We start from the raw sequence: 14,050 nt of genomic DNA, 5'->3' as shown, positions 1-14,050 counted from the left end.
TTCATTGTTCCACGGGACTTGTAATTAACCGCTTCGATAAAACGCTCGCGACCGGGCCGAGTAAATCGTCGCGTCGCCCGTCGAGATTTTTAATCACACCCTTAAATTAGGAAACTATTTTCATCTCACGACCGGGCCGCGCATTAATAACTTATTCCTATGGAGTTGCCCTCGCACCCTCCGTCGAAGCTGGGGAACTGACGAGTAAAACTAGTTACAGTTTCCATCCAGAGGGGGTGGCGAGTCACGAGTATCCATTTTCTGACCATTCGGAAGTTTTTGCACACGCGAAAGTAAAATAATCGCACGAAACGATCCCGTGTATGTGTTTTCGATGAAACTTTAGATTCGAGTGAACTTAAAAGGAAGTCCAGAGGACAGGTTTTTGATTGGAAACCGTAGATATCGTAGACAAATTTTACTATTAGGTCGGTCAACAATTTTTAACGCATAAATAAAGCGATTTTTTTGGGGGGAAGGCAAAGGGTTAATTTAAATTCCGATCAAAATTGTCGAACACTCACCTCCTTGGCGACCATCATCCCTGTGGGTACGTATTTCATGGATCCACAGATGATGCCCAGCTCGTAGAGGGCAAAGATCAGTAGAAGCCCAACGAAGCAGATGATAGGACCCTTTCGGCCACCTCGGCTCAAAAGGAACGACATTTCGTCGACGACGACGACGTCACTCGCGTGCTTGGACGTGTTCCGGGACCGCGAACTCGAGGCCAAGGTTTCAGGGCCTCGTGCTTCCGGTTACGCCATTAGCTCATTGCACCTGTGAAACACGGGGGGGAGAATCTAATTAGATGATGGTATCAATCACGGTGTGTAGATGGTTACATCGGAGGCTAAATTATTTAAACCAGACCAACACTCGAGCCTTCCAAGTAGTTTACTTTGAAGGAGAGTGAAAGGATTCATGAATAGGTTATAAAACAGAAATTTTAGTTTAGGTTCTAATTATAGATATATGCTTTGAAAATAGGATTTTAGAATAGGGGTTAGATGATTCTGTTGATTATTCTTCACGTATATCGTGTGTTACATTCACAAGCTCTGAAAAGATCGATCGACGAGTCGTAAACAGAAATTTCGCTAAGCAAATGTTTCCATCATAGATACATCTTTTGAAAATAATCCCTTGGATAATACTATTCGTTATATTTCATCTGTACTACACATTTCACCCAGCAGCTACGTTCAGCGATCGAACATCGCTGCTCGTCGATGTCTGAAATTTTCGTCGCAGATATATTTGCCACGGGTTTCCTTTCTCAATATTTATCTTCGAGCAGCTCCTCGCGATCGTAATTTTCATTTCGATGGCACCGTGCCACGAACCGTTGAGTTCCTTAAGCGGGTTTTGATTTAGTTGCTCCTCTTCCGTTTCGCGGCTTTGTTTGATGTAATTTATGGATCGACGCCGGGGTACCGGTGTGTGCACTTTACACACGCAAGAATCACCGATGCATTAGCGCGATAAATCTCCTCGCTGGATTACCGTACGTCGAACGATGTTAACCGATACCGAAAAGATGAGGGTAAACATATTCCAATATTTGATCGTGCATCGCAACGATCCCGGGGCATCGATAAACCGGCACGAAACGGGGCCAAATCGTTGCGAAAATTTCGAAATGGGACGCTCGTAGGAGTCGGTGCCACGGGAACCTCGGAACAACGTCTTATCGAGCGGTTAAAAGATTTCCAATAATCGGAGAAAATACGGCGGATTTTCATGGGAAATCGGTAGCAGCTTCCCTGAGTTCTTAGAATGTTTCCAAAATGAACTGCGCATTTTTAGCTCCTTCGTGATTCGTGAAACGTAACAGTCGGTCAGAGGGAGGCAAAAGACGAAGATTAAAAAGAAGGAAGTCTTTGTAGGTCTGCGCGGTGTTTAGTCGACCCGTATCTATTTTCCGGCGACAGCTTTCAACGCAAGCTTCCTATTTTCCGCCTTCTCTTGGCCTCTCTCCTCGAAGTTGAGCGTTTCGCGACGAAAGATGAGAACAATCGCCGCACATATTGCTGGCGTCTCGAGACACGGTACGATTCAACCGTTCCTTTCCGTTTACCTTAAATTTCCTGGCTATCAGGACCTTTTCCTAAACAAAGAGTCGCTTCGTTTCCTTGTATCGACACGGTGCTTCCTGGACCCAAGTGTGTCTTTCTTCTTAACGCGATTGTTCCGAGGCTCGCGTTCGATCGGATGAAATCGAAACGGATAACGGCCTCTCGGGAGACAGGATTATTCGTTCATGGCGACGGTGATTACTAGACCGCGGATTTGTATGCGGATATTATTTTTATAGGAAATTTGAATGTGCAAGAAACTACAAAACGCGAGCAATATGCAAGACTATAAAAAAGATTGAAAGTAAAGTTCATGTTATAATATTTGCAGAATAAAATAAATTCCTATTTAGGTTTAATTTTTGTAGGCACGTTCCCGAAGATTCTATTTTGCATAAAGATCCGCAGTCCAGTGATTACACTTCTTAGTTAAAGGATTAGATGAAACGAAATCATAAAGTAGGGAGTCAGGAGCAAGGTACCGCAAATTATTCGGCGTAGAAATTAATTCAGTGCCTTTCACTTTTACACTTTTATATTTTCAAATTTTTCCTCGATTTCATTTGCGCACCAGGAATAAGCTAGACGAAAGTGTCGAATTTTTCCGCGTATTGGGAATTGCGCTTCACTGGTTTACGGTGACCATTGATGCACATTTTTAAGCAATTCGAGAATCAAAATCCCCTCGACTAGATTTTCACGCGGAAAGTCAGTGAATCGAACATAAATAACGCGACGGGATATTCTGTTTCGCGATGAAGAGAAATATCACTGTATCGTTTACAATTACGTGCGATAAATGCGTAAAATGAATGAAATGTCGTTCAACTCGACTATTAATCTCTCGCGGGGCTGTATTTCGAATGGATTCTTTTTTTCTTTAATAGAATGTGACGGCGTCGCATTTTAATATTGTATTCCGCTTCTCACTGCAGCATACCGTTCAATTTTTATATAAAAGCAAACGTATAATATCCCTCAAGAGGTTAATTAATTTCTGAACACATAGATAACCAAGAATTAGTTTCTTTTTTAAAAGAAAATGAACTCCACGCAATGGAGGGTCGACTTAAACCAAGGTTCGCTTCCCGATCGAGACGATCGCGTTTCTTTAATGGGTCGTCGCGAAAATTGTCAGTTCTTCCCGAAGTAGTTTCAACTTAAACGTTTCCGTGTTCACGATTCCAGTCCGGTAGAGACCGTTCAATTAGCAGAAACACGTTCAAGCGTTGCCCGAGGGCTAGTTTCATTGAATTGTTACATTCCTTCTCGAATTCGCCCCAAGAACGCCGTCCCTGGTTTCTTACTTTGATATTTCCGCCACTTTTGATAACCGTAGTCCGCGACGGTTTATTCCAACGAGTGTAGCGATACCACGGAATAAATTTGGACCGATTGGCGAAATTTAGGCCAACCGCGCTCGCACCGGTACGCGTCGTTTCGTCTTTCGTTTCGACCCATGTTTGTTAGCCGAAATAGCTTCGTAACAAATATACTGTTTCTATTTTATAGACCGAGGGGGCGAAAGGTCGCGAAAAGAACAATTTCATTTCCATTTCCCCGATATCCGTGCCTCTGGATGTCGAGCTTTGTTCAAATATCGCGAGCCACGCGATTGTACCGATGATTGGACGCTCTGTTTGTTTATTAATTAAAAGGCAAGCACTTAGCTCGATCGAATAAATGTCGCCAAGCCTTAATCATTAGGGGACTGTGGATGTGATATTTTCACAGATCAAGAAAGGGAGTTTCTTGGATCAATAATGGAAAAATCCCGAGGATTGCTCGGCTACCTATTCTGCCTCCAATAAAAATTCGTCGAAAGAAATCGAGTCAAACCGTCCCAGCGACTGTTTGAACAGCTCGCTTGTTAGGGCATCGATACCAGCGAATTCTCAGCGCTCGCAGCCAGAGCCTTTCCACCCACACACCTTCCCACCCCTCGTCCTTTCGCAGGTCTAGCAATTCTCAGTGCAGGCAGACTGTGTTTGATCAGACCCTTTCCATTCGAACTCTCTCCTCCCAGCCTCATCCTTTCGACGAAAGGTCTTTTCGCTCGCAGCAACTTCCCCGTCGGTATATGGGACGTATTCCCGTTCGAAACGTTATCGATATCGGCGCTCGTTCTCTCGTGCCTTTCTTAAATTCGACATTTGTCTACGACAGCGAGTTGTCGGTGTAAAATTGATATCGGGGATTTCGCTATCTGCTCGAAACACCCCCTCGCGCACAGGAGGCTGGCAGATCGATGTTTACGATAGCGCTTGGCTGTTGGCACCCCAGACATATTGTTGCTTTTCGCCCAGGCACCGAACGACAACTACATCCCTCTCTTTACACGCCCCTATCCGACGCCCGTTGCCTTTATGATATCGCGGACTTTCGCAGACCTGCCAGGGTCAACGATCGTTCGTATCGCAAAGGGTGAATTTTAACGCCGCGTAGTTGCAATAATAACCCGAACTTCGGATTTTCCCTACCAGCGATTTCGTCCTCTCTACCTAGAAAATAATCACGCGAAACGCTTAGAAAGCGCAAAATCAGTTTCACGAAGCCTTCGCGCGTACGTTTGGGAACAAGGGATGATCGGTGAAACTTCGCGTGACATAGACAAGGGCATGTGGCAGGGCAATAAGCATGCGAACGTTCGGCGTTACATGCGATTCCGTGAGAAATCGAGGCCTGACACGGTGGTCGGAGATTGTACGCGCCACGAAACGGTCTTTGTTTCGACATCCACGAATTTTATCGATCCTCGCGCCGATGTTGGACGCTTCGCTGTTCCTGAGGAATTCACCGAGACACGGATTCTCCAGGTTTAATGAAAGAACTTCGATACCGTCGCCCCGCCGATTCGATATTCGAATGGAGTGACGCCAAGAACGACCCAGAAAATAAATATTTAGGTCGAACCCACCGACTCTGCGTTGTGTTCTCGTTTCGAGTCGCGTTGTTTGACGCGGCATAATTGCCGAACGTTTAGGCGAGGAAATCTGCATGGACGTTTTCTTCCTGGAGCATAATTGGATTCCAGTACGAAAGATACTGTAATAATTATAAAGTCACGAAAGATATTGTTACGACCACACTGCGGATTTTACGCTTTTATCTATAACGAAAAAAACGATATTATTATATTAATCGTGGTATACATTCGACGTACATTATGTGCATTTTTTGTACGTTTGTCCGTAATATCGTACGTAATAAGATGCATAAGATCCACAATCTAGTTACGGCACTACGTGCTAAAGAAAATTTCTGAATCAACAGTGAAATTGAGGATACCTCTCGAAGGAAACATAACCGCGTTTCATCGAATTTCCGCTTTCTCATTTGCTCGAATGCGGCTTTAGTTCTTCGTCCACCGAGTTATGTAAATGAAGTATGTCAATGGGAATCTTTTCATTCGGATAATACTTCTCTCATCGAATAAGCAAAAGAATGTAAATTTGCTGATTCCAGTTTTCCTTGTTTCGTTCCTGTTCTGGCAGAACAGACGACGGGGAGTGCGATTAATTCAATCCGATATTTAAATTTCTCTCGGCGCAGTAAATTTTCGAAGCTTTCTGTCGCTTTGTATCGTCGCGGGGTTCGCTTTTCGAGGGTTACGCGACGACAAGGGTCTTCGTATTTACGTAAGTTTAATGAAAGAAGTTTGGCACGGTGAACTTTAAGCCGATATTCCAATCGACGGTCGTTTAACTGGTGCTAACGAGAACGAATCGTTACCTCCGACCAGGCAGCCGAGTTTCCCAAGGAAATTATGGACATCGATTTACCTATTCGATACGTTTAAAGCGATGGTCTCTTTTTTTTTTTTTTTTACACTTAACCAATTACAATTTTATCAGGGGTTAACTCAATCTACTTCCATAGAAAATCTATTTTCGAATATCCAGGAGAAAATTCGCGAACGTAATTACTTTCGGCTGATCATTACGATGTGATATATTATACAATAATTATATCATTCGTAGTCTTTAATTGTGTAGCTACGTAACACCAATATGATTTACATACGTATCGATTCTAATCGTTAAATATTCTAGAAATTTCAAAAAAAGGCACCGTATATTTGATTAGTGGTGCCTTCTGCAATTTTATTATTCAATTTAATAATTTGCTCTGCCATCGAGGAACTCTTCGAGATAGAAACACGGAGACAGAGCTGTTGACACGCTGGCGTCGGTCCACTGCAAACTGTGCGCGAAGTAAACAACGAACCCCTCGAGGGGTTAGCGCGAACGCGCTTTGATTAACAATAATTAAAGGTCTCCCGTACTGGTCACATTATTAAAGTGTTCGGCAGGGAGAGATCGCGAGTTTCTTTTATCGAAATTACATCGCGCCTCTGTTTACAACAGAGTCAAAGTTTTTTCACCGCGGTGATTCGACGCGATAACGCGATTGTCGGGCTTAAAGTTAATTAATGTTCGTAACAGTGGCACAGATTTTACCGGGGTTCCGTCTCTCGTTTCCCCTTCTGCGCAACAAGAAATACGAGATAAGGGGCGCGTGGATTAAATCCAGCGGAAATGTATTCTTGGCTGCTTCCGTTTCTCGACGACGGCGAAATCCTTAATTCCGCTTATCGATTAATTCCTTGTCGTTTTAAATCCTCCGTGAATTGTAATTCCCTGACCCGCAACCGTGCACAGTCTCTTCGTTAATTAATTTAAGAGTTTAATCGCGTTTTTCATCGACGATAAGTATCGGATCCAGCCATAAATAACGTTCTTTTCGAGCACTATTGGTCCCCCAGGAGATCATCCCTGGAAGTTAACGAGGGACGGGACACTGGTGCCGTCGGTGGACGTGGCACAGTGTCTTCTAGACTCGTAACTGATTTACCCTTGTCAGTCTCTGCAGCTCAATTTCTTTTAGGGCTTAAAACTTCTTAACTATTACTTCCTTTACTTTAATTTAAAGAAACATGTAATTCGTGAAAATAGAATTGCAAAGCTAACTAAGTTTCGCTAAAAAGATTAGATTAATCGTCCATCAAGCCGACTCGAATCGTCGCGGTAACAAACGACGCGTGAGTTGCTTTATTCCCATCGCACTCCCACGCAGCAGGTTCGATTGCTCCAAAAGTCACGGTAATTACTTCATCCATGTTGATGCTCGTCTCCCTCGGAATTCTGATTGAGACATCGACGCTCGGAGGATGGTGACGGCGAATGGAACCGAACGGAGTAGAGAAATGGGATCCGAAATTCAAGACGGAGCGTCGCCACGAGGGGGAGGCTGCTCGAAGGCAGCTGCTGAAATGTAATACTAATAGAAACCGAAATACAGGAACAAAGGGGAACGTCTCGAAACGGTAATCGAAGTTCGGAACCGAGTGGAAACGGATGCGGGGAGTTCCGCGGAAGAATCGAGAAACTATGAGAAAGCGGAACGAACAGACTGCAAATCCGGGAACGAAGTGGTGGATGATAGGGAGTCCAAGAGACTGCGTACCAACCGGAAGAGTACCGATTCTGCTTTACAATGACATCAAGAATCGAGAACAAAGAGGTCGATCCGAGAATATTTATAGGGAGGATAAGTCTAATTTACATTCTTCGAGTTGATCATTTTCTTCACTCGAGATCGTGCACACCCTCGAGATTTTATTTCCTCGTCGAGTCTAGAACTGAGAAAAACGATATATTATAAAGAACCCCGTTCACTTCGAGTGGAACTGCTTCTTTACTGATCGACCAGAAAATTATTTAGATTGATCAAGAATCGAAAACGAAGAGGGCTTAAGAATATTTATGGGAAGGATAAATCTAACCTAGATTGCTCAGGTTGATAATTATCTCTACCCTCGAGATTTTATTCCCTCGTCGAGTCTAGAATCGGGTAAAACGATAGATCGCGAAGAAGCCCCTTCACATCGAGTGGAACTGCCGCTTTGGGCGCACCTAATCGAGCAAAAGATTATTCGTCGTCGCTATTCCATAAAGGTCGCGGTCCAACGACAAAGCTATGCGGGTAAAACATTCGCGACATGAAACTCCGTGCATACTACAATTTCGAAAGTAACGAACTGGGAGGGACGGGGGAAAGATAGTCAATTAAATTGTTGGTCGAGGCAGAGCAGGGCGGAGGTGGCGGCGGGGTGTGTAGAGATCAAAACGGAAATGGAACTCAGGGAAAAGGGTAGAGAAACACAGACGCTGAAACTGATGGTCTGATACACGAGTTTGCCATTGGGCCAGCGGGACTGGCACACGAGTGAAGCTGAAACTCGACGACCGAGTCAGAAGTACGGGCAAAGGAGTTAATGACTGGTTCTCGCGTTTCTCTGGCGGGGGCGGTCGATAGTGTCAGTAGTGCGGGGCTAGGTATTTCCAGAAGTCCAATTTGGACTCGAGTACACGATGCTTTATACGGGGTGTCCGGCTCGCGAGTGACGCGACCGAAAACGGACAAAATTCTACAAACAAAACCGAATCAAAGCGTGGAATAAACTTCCTCGCCCAGGGCTCTTCCTGTTCGAGATACATGTCGAATTTCTCTGAGCCAAGTGCGCGCTAATGAGTCAACTTCGTGACGCTTGCACGGATTAACAGATTTTACAAATTCATGGCTTTCGCTTAATCTTGATGATGCTTGGGACAAAGTGTAACTCAAATTGACAGTGCTTTTATGGACGTATGTTACATTATTTTGACATACGATCTAGTTTTATATCGAGATTTACCAATTTGTTATAACTACGATACTATTTATGTTCGCTGGGGTAACTGAAATTTGAGACGTAAAATTACCTTCCCAAGTTTCGTCTTCGCTACTACCTTGGAAACTATCGAAAATATGAGAAAGTCTTCTAAAGAAGCTTCGCAATTTTCAACTCTATTCCCACTTGATATAGCGACTTACATATATTTCAAGCTATCCCTTATTATCTCTATCTCATCCACGCTTCTATATCCTGCAGGAACCCTAATATACACGGTCTAAAAAAAAAAAGTCATACTCCATTTTCCTCAGTTTTGCTTCCATTCTCCAAGGAATATTTCTCGTTACCAAGAACCCGCGACAATAAGGCAGCTGCTTTGTTCGACTAAAAACGTTGGGATTTTCTACCGTGTCTTTGCTGGTTCCCTCGATGCGATCCTACAGAAGCAATCCAATTAATCGACGGACTCCACGCGCGCTCGCACGTATAATGCAACGCCAGCGCGAAGAGCGATGCGCTTTCAGGTGGAAACGAGGCCGATGCGCGCATATTACCGCTGGAATATGCATCCCTCGGCTCTGTTCGTCTCGCGACGGATTCATCCTGTTCCGCCAATCCGCCAATGGCTCGTCTTTGATACGCGCACGCTGGAAAAACTACACCCCGGGGAACGCTGCGCTTTCCACCCCCGCGACCGTCGATGCATTTGTAATAATTACCTCGGATGTAGTTTACGGCGGATAATCTGCAAATGCTGTTTCGGTGTTGCCCATCGGTACCGCGTGTAATTGCCACTTTTTCCTCAATTTTAGCCTGCGATTGGAATTATAGAAAGGGGATTCCACGTGATACCACAGAGAGATTTTGCACAAAGCGAATCGAGAGAATTCCTCGGGGGGGGTGGTATTTACCATTTGGGAAGGTGAATTTTGGTATCGATTGAAAATGTTCCTTGGTAATCCATTTGTCTACTTGAAGAGGATGGAGATATTTTCAAGATATAATAGAACCTCGTTTATAGGAATAAAATCATGCTCGGTCTCCGTTCGATGTACGGACTTGTAGCTGAGTCTAGTTACCCTCTAGCTTTCGGTAGCTGAGCTTAGTTGCCCTCTAGCTTTCCATAATTGAGCCTTGTATCCTCTAGCCCCCTGTAGCTCAGCCTAATTACCGTTTAACCCCTCGTAGCTTCTATTGCTTGAAGAATCGTATCGTAAAGACCGTTCTTCTTTGCCTCGATTTCATTTGCTTCCAAAGTAACGAATCAAAGACAAACCACTTCCAATAACGATTTAATACCGATATCCATCGCTCTTCCACCTGGACCTCCAGTATGATCGATTCAAATCGTTAACGAATGGTCACCCGTCGGTAATCCCCAACAAATGAAAATCGTCGCAGCCGAACTAGGCATTAAAACTCGCTCGCAGCGGCTGAACAAGCGTTCCTTTTTATCTAGCAGGGAACCGATCCGATCAGCCGGATTCCGTGCGCTAACATTTCCCCATTACGTACTCTCGTAAAACTGTTAAATTGATTGTAAATTCTCGATACTCGCGCGCCAGAGTAATCCGCGATATTCGTTTTTATTTCGTGCGTTGTCGCGCGTACGCGATCCGCCTGGCGGATGGGGCGGCCTTCGAAAATTCCTGCGAGACTCCCGATGTCGGTTTCCGTGCATTCGTTCCAATTAGCAGACGAACTTTTCGCACGATTCGCCGCGCAACACGGCTCTCCACGCCGCGAACGAGCTCGTAAATTTCACGCGATATCTCCATTTGACTAGCTTTTTTCCCACGAACCTCGGATCGCGTTCGATTCCGCGGTTTTCATCGGGAGGCGCGAAGAAAATCGTGTTTTCGGGGAAAGGAAGGGCTAAGGGAGAAGGAAGTACGGAAAATGAGAGCGAGAAATAGAAGCGAGAGCTTCGACAAATTCGTATTTTATTGGGTTGATTCATAAATAAATTATTCTACCGTAGGTAATCGATAATTATGCTTTCGAAACTCTAAATGGTAACTATAAACACTAAGTGACATAGACGATTCTATACCCCTGTTGCCTGAGAAGGACTAAAACAAATCGATTCATACAATGGCATTCCCAACTCGAGATGTTTAAAATACAGATTTCTTTAGATCTGACAGTCGTTTTCCTGTTTCTGGTTGGCAGACACTGGCGCGGAACGAAAGTAATTTTCCCCTTGGGCGGGGGATGAAATTTGATTATCTCTTTTTTCCTCTTCATCGAGTAATAGGAACGAGAAAGCGGGGGAGGTGACGCAAACACGACCACGCCGAGATCATGACGGGATATATACGGCCTTGCTGGCTGCACTGTGGCAATGAGCGGCAAATGGTGTCGCGGCGCACCAAATCACGCGAGAGTCTCGGCTACTAATTGAAACAAATGGTCGCAGCCGAGCCCCCAGGACCCTTTTGTTTCGCCTCGCGCGAAGGGGGACCCGCCGTCGAATCGGAAGTTGCATTTCGAATCTAATTTCGCCCCTGTAGACGACATGGAAAAAGGGGTGGTAACCATGAAAAGTATCGCGCGCAACTTTACAGCGCGGGCCTCGTATCCACTTTTTCCGTCGTTTATATATATATATATATATATATATATATATATATATATATGTTTTTCTTTTTTTGTGGAACAGCCAGACAGCTTTTGATTCGCATCAAGTCGTAAATAGAACGCCAGACAGCTTTGAAATATTTGCGCGATACATAACCAAACGGATTGTTTACAGTACCGCTCATGTTTTGCGTTGTATCGTATCTCTTTTTCTATTTTTTCTTTGCAGAGTATTTATTTGACAATTACCAAAAAAATATCGGGTTCTCTTGCGTGTTCGATCGCAAATACGTTGTTGGTTCGGACTCTATTGATTCATGTTGGATAGGTTACCTTCGATATCAGGCTTCAAGAATTATTATTAAGCGTAGAAATATCTACTCGTCATTCTGTTACGTTAGAGTATCAATTTTCATAGCAATGAAACACACGGCTTGGTTCCAACATTTCGTTTTTACTCTACTTTTAAAAGTTGCACGATTTTCTATCGAGAAGGAATGGTAACAAAGAATTTATCTCTACGCCTAGTAATAATCATACTTTCGATACAAATTTCTTTAAGATAATCCACGTAAATTCGATGCTTCATGTATAGCAGAGGGCAATCAACTGCTCGAAAATCTCTTAAGAGTTCAACACCGTCCCCGGCAACGAAAATAAAAAAAACCGAGAAATTAATTACTACGCTCTCCCTTTGTTTGACTTCTTTTCAAACACGCACTCCGCTGTGGTCTTTTACATCTGAAAATGGACGACTCGTTTACAAGTTTGTCGACAAACTAAACTTGCGTTTGCTTTACAACACAACGGGGGCGCCAACGTTTCGTTTCGCCCCGGCGATTTCTGCGAAAAGCGAGTCGGGGGAGCCGATGGGAGCGTTTTTTGCGATGATAACTCGTCGGAGACATGTGTAATTGAAGGCTGACGAAAAAAAGAGACCGGAGAACCATTCGAACGTGGTAACAGGATATTGCCTTCCTTTTTCTTCTTTTTTTTTTTTTTTTTAAATTGAAGACCCAGTTGTTCATTTTTGGTGAGCTTCTAAAACGTTTAGAAGACATAGCATGCTGTGTATCTAAAAACACGAATTCGCATAAAAGTCTAGCTATGATAAATCAAATTAATTTAGCAATAACGGGTACTCGAACAAAAATTTGAGAAGGGACTCGAGTGACCCCAGGAGTTGACCTCGGCCAGGGGTCATCCGTAAGTTAACAGGAAAAATGAAGTTCGTGGAAGCAAGAGGAAGTTTTTCTAATAATAAAGTGAATCCAGCAAAGATGGCGGAAACGGTTAAACGAGCGCCTGGATTGTTCTTTATGGGAATCATTTCAACCGTACTGGACGGAGAATTTTAATTCTGAAACTCGTCCTCTGTACAGGGCGTGGCCGTGTCCCTGTGAAATGGAAATCCAGAGGGAGTGGGGAGGGGTTCCTTTTATTGCGACAGCAATGATTTCACCCAGCGATATTGCGTCCTCCGCAAAGGCTTAATCCGTTCGGTTCACTATCAACGTCCGGAAGAACTTTTCGCGAGTAGATTGCAAACCGCTTACCCCGAGTGACCGACCAGCCATTTATATCAGTTTCTGCGATCGTTTGAAAGTTGGATCTCGCGGGAGAACTTCGTGCTATTTCAGTTTTCCATTCCACTCGCGATTATCCCAGCTTCCCACACGTTGCGCACAAACGGAAAAACGACCGATGTTGGACATTTTTTTCTTCAGGGTAAAGAACGCGAGACGAGCGACTGAAACTTCTTTTGTCGATCGATACGGTTGCGGAGTTGGTGCGTGATTTTTTTCAAGAGGATTTAGAGGATCTAGAAAATGCGAAGGTAGTGCCCGCAGAAGTTGTAGAATCGCGGAATTCCTGGGGAATGGGAAGGGGTCAAACGGGAAAGCAAAAATTCCCCGCGATTACAGAGACCCGATCCGTTGACACGCATTTTCGCGAGCGTAAATTGTCGCTTCCCCGAAAACGGGAGTGTTGGCCTCGTTTTCACCTCGTTTCCATTCCCAGCGGGTTGCTCTTTTTCCTATCTCGTCGGAGAGGCCGCGCCAGCCCGCCTCTTTGGATGACATATCGGGCAAAACGAAAGCCCTTCTCGCGCCGGATGCATTCTCGGTGAATGAAGGCTTGATTACACGAATCTCAGAGAAGATTCGAGGGCTGGCACTTACACGGTATACTCGTGCGAACGGCGGAAGCGAAAAAGAATCTACAGAGAGAAAAGGGGCGGAGGTGTGGGTGGGGGATTGAGATTAGACTCGAAGAAAAGAGAATTCTCGTTAGCGATACGTTTGCACGAAGCGCTCTTTACTCTCTCTTCAGGATAAAGTGCAAGTCGTTTCCCGATGCTCGACCGAAGCGTAAAGGTTATTAAAGCAATCGTTGCATTTTCGGTGCCGTCAATGGATGTCGTGCGCGTAGCTGACGTGTATCATTTTGGCTGAATTTCTTTCGTTTTACTTTTTAACGTTCATTTTCGCTCGAGACGAGCAACGAGACGGAGGTATTAGCGGCATTCGAGCCGATAGGGACGTCCATTGTCGGAGATTCGAATGACGATTTACCGGCACGCGAAAGTGACACGCAACAGTGGAAGAGTCGGAATGAATAGCATTGTTCTTGTTCTTTTCGTCGTCGTGCGAGCGGGTCATTTACATCAGTTATAGCGCTGGTTCGCTTCGTCTGCTCCTCTGTCCTGGTCGAC

At 44.5% G+C, this 14,050-nt stretch overlaps 1 protein-coding gene across 9 annotated transcripts in view; it reads right to left on the bottom strand.

Moving 5' to 3' along the window:
* Window positions 1-14,050, bottom strand: part of LOC128891563 (protein-tyrosine sulfotransferase) — a 155,651-nt gene that overhangs the window by 11,190 nt on the left and 130,411 nt on the right. For all 9 annotated transcript variants that reach the window (XM_054151139.1, XM_054151140.1, XM_054151145.1 and 6 more), the window contains one exon: window positions 525-780. In XM_054151139.1, coding sequence (XP_054007114.1) covers window positions 525-668 — 144 coding nt within the window. In that variant the 5' untranslated portion in view covers window positions 669-780. The remainder of the gene's footprint in view (window positions 1-524; window positions 781-14,050) is intronic.

This window comes from Hylaeus anthracinus, unplaced genomic scaffold (assembly GCF_026225885.1).
Source record: "Hylaeus anthracinus isolate JK02 unplaced genomic scaffold, UHH_iyHylAnth1.0_haploid 12002, whole genome shotgun sequence".
NCBI lineage: Eukaryota > Metazoa > Arthropoda > Insecta > Hymenoptera > Colletidae > Hylaeus > Hylaeus anthracinus.
This window is presented reverse-complemented; position numbering and strand designations above follow the sequence as displayed.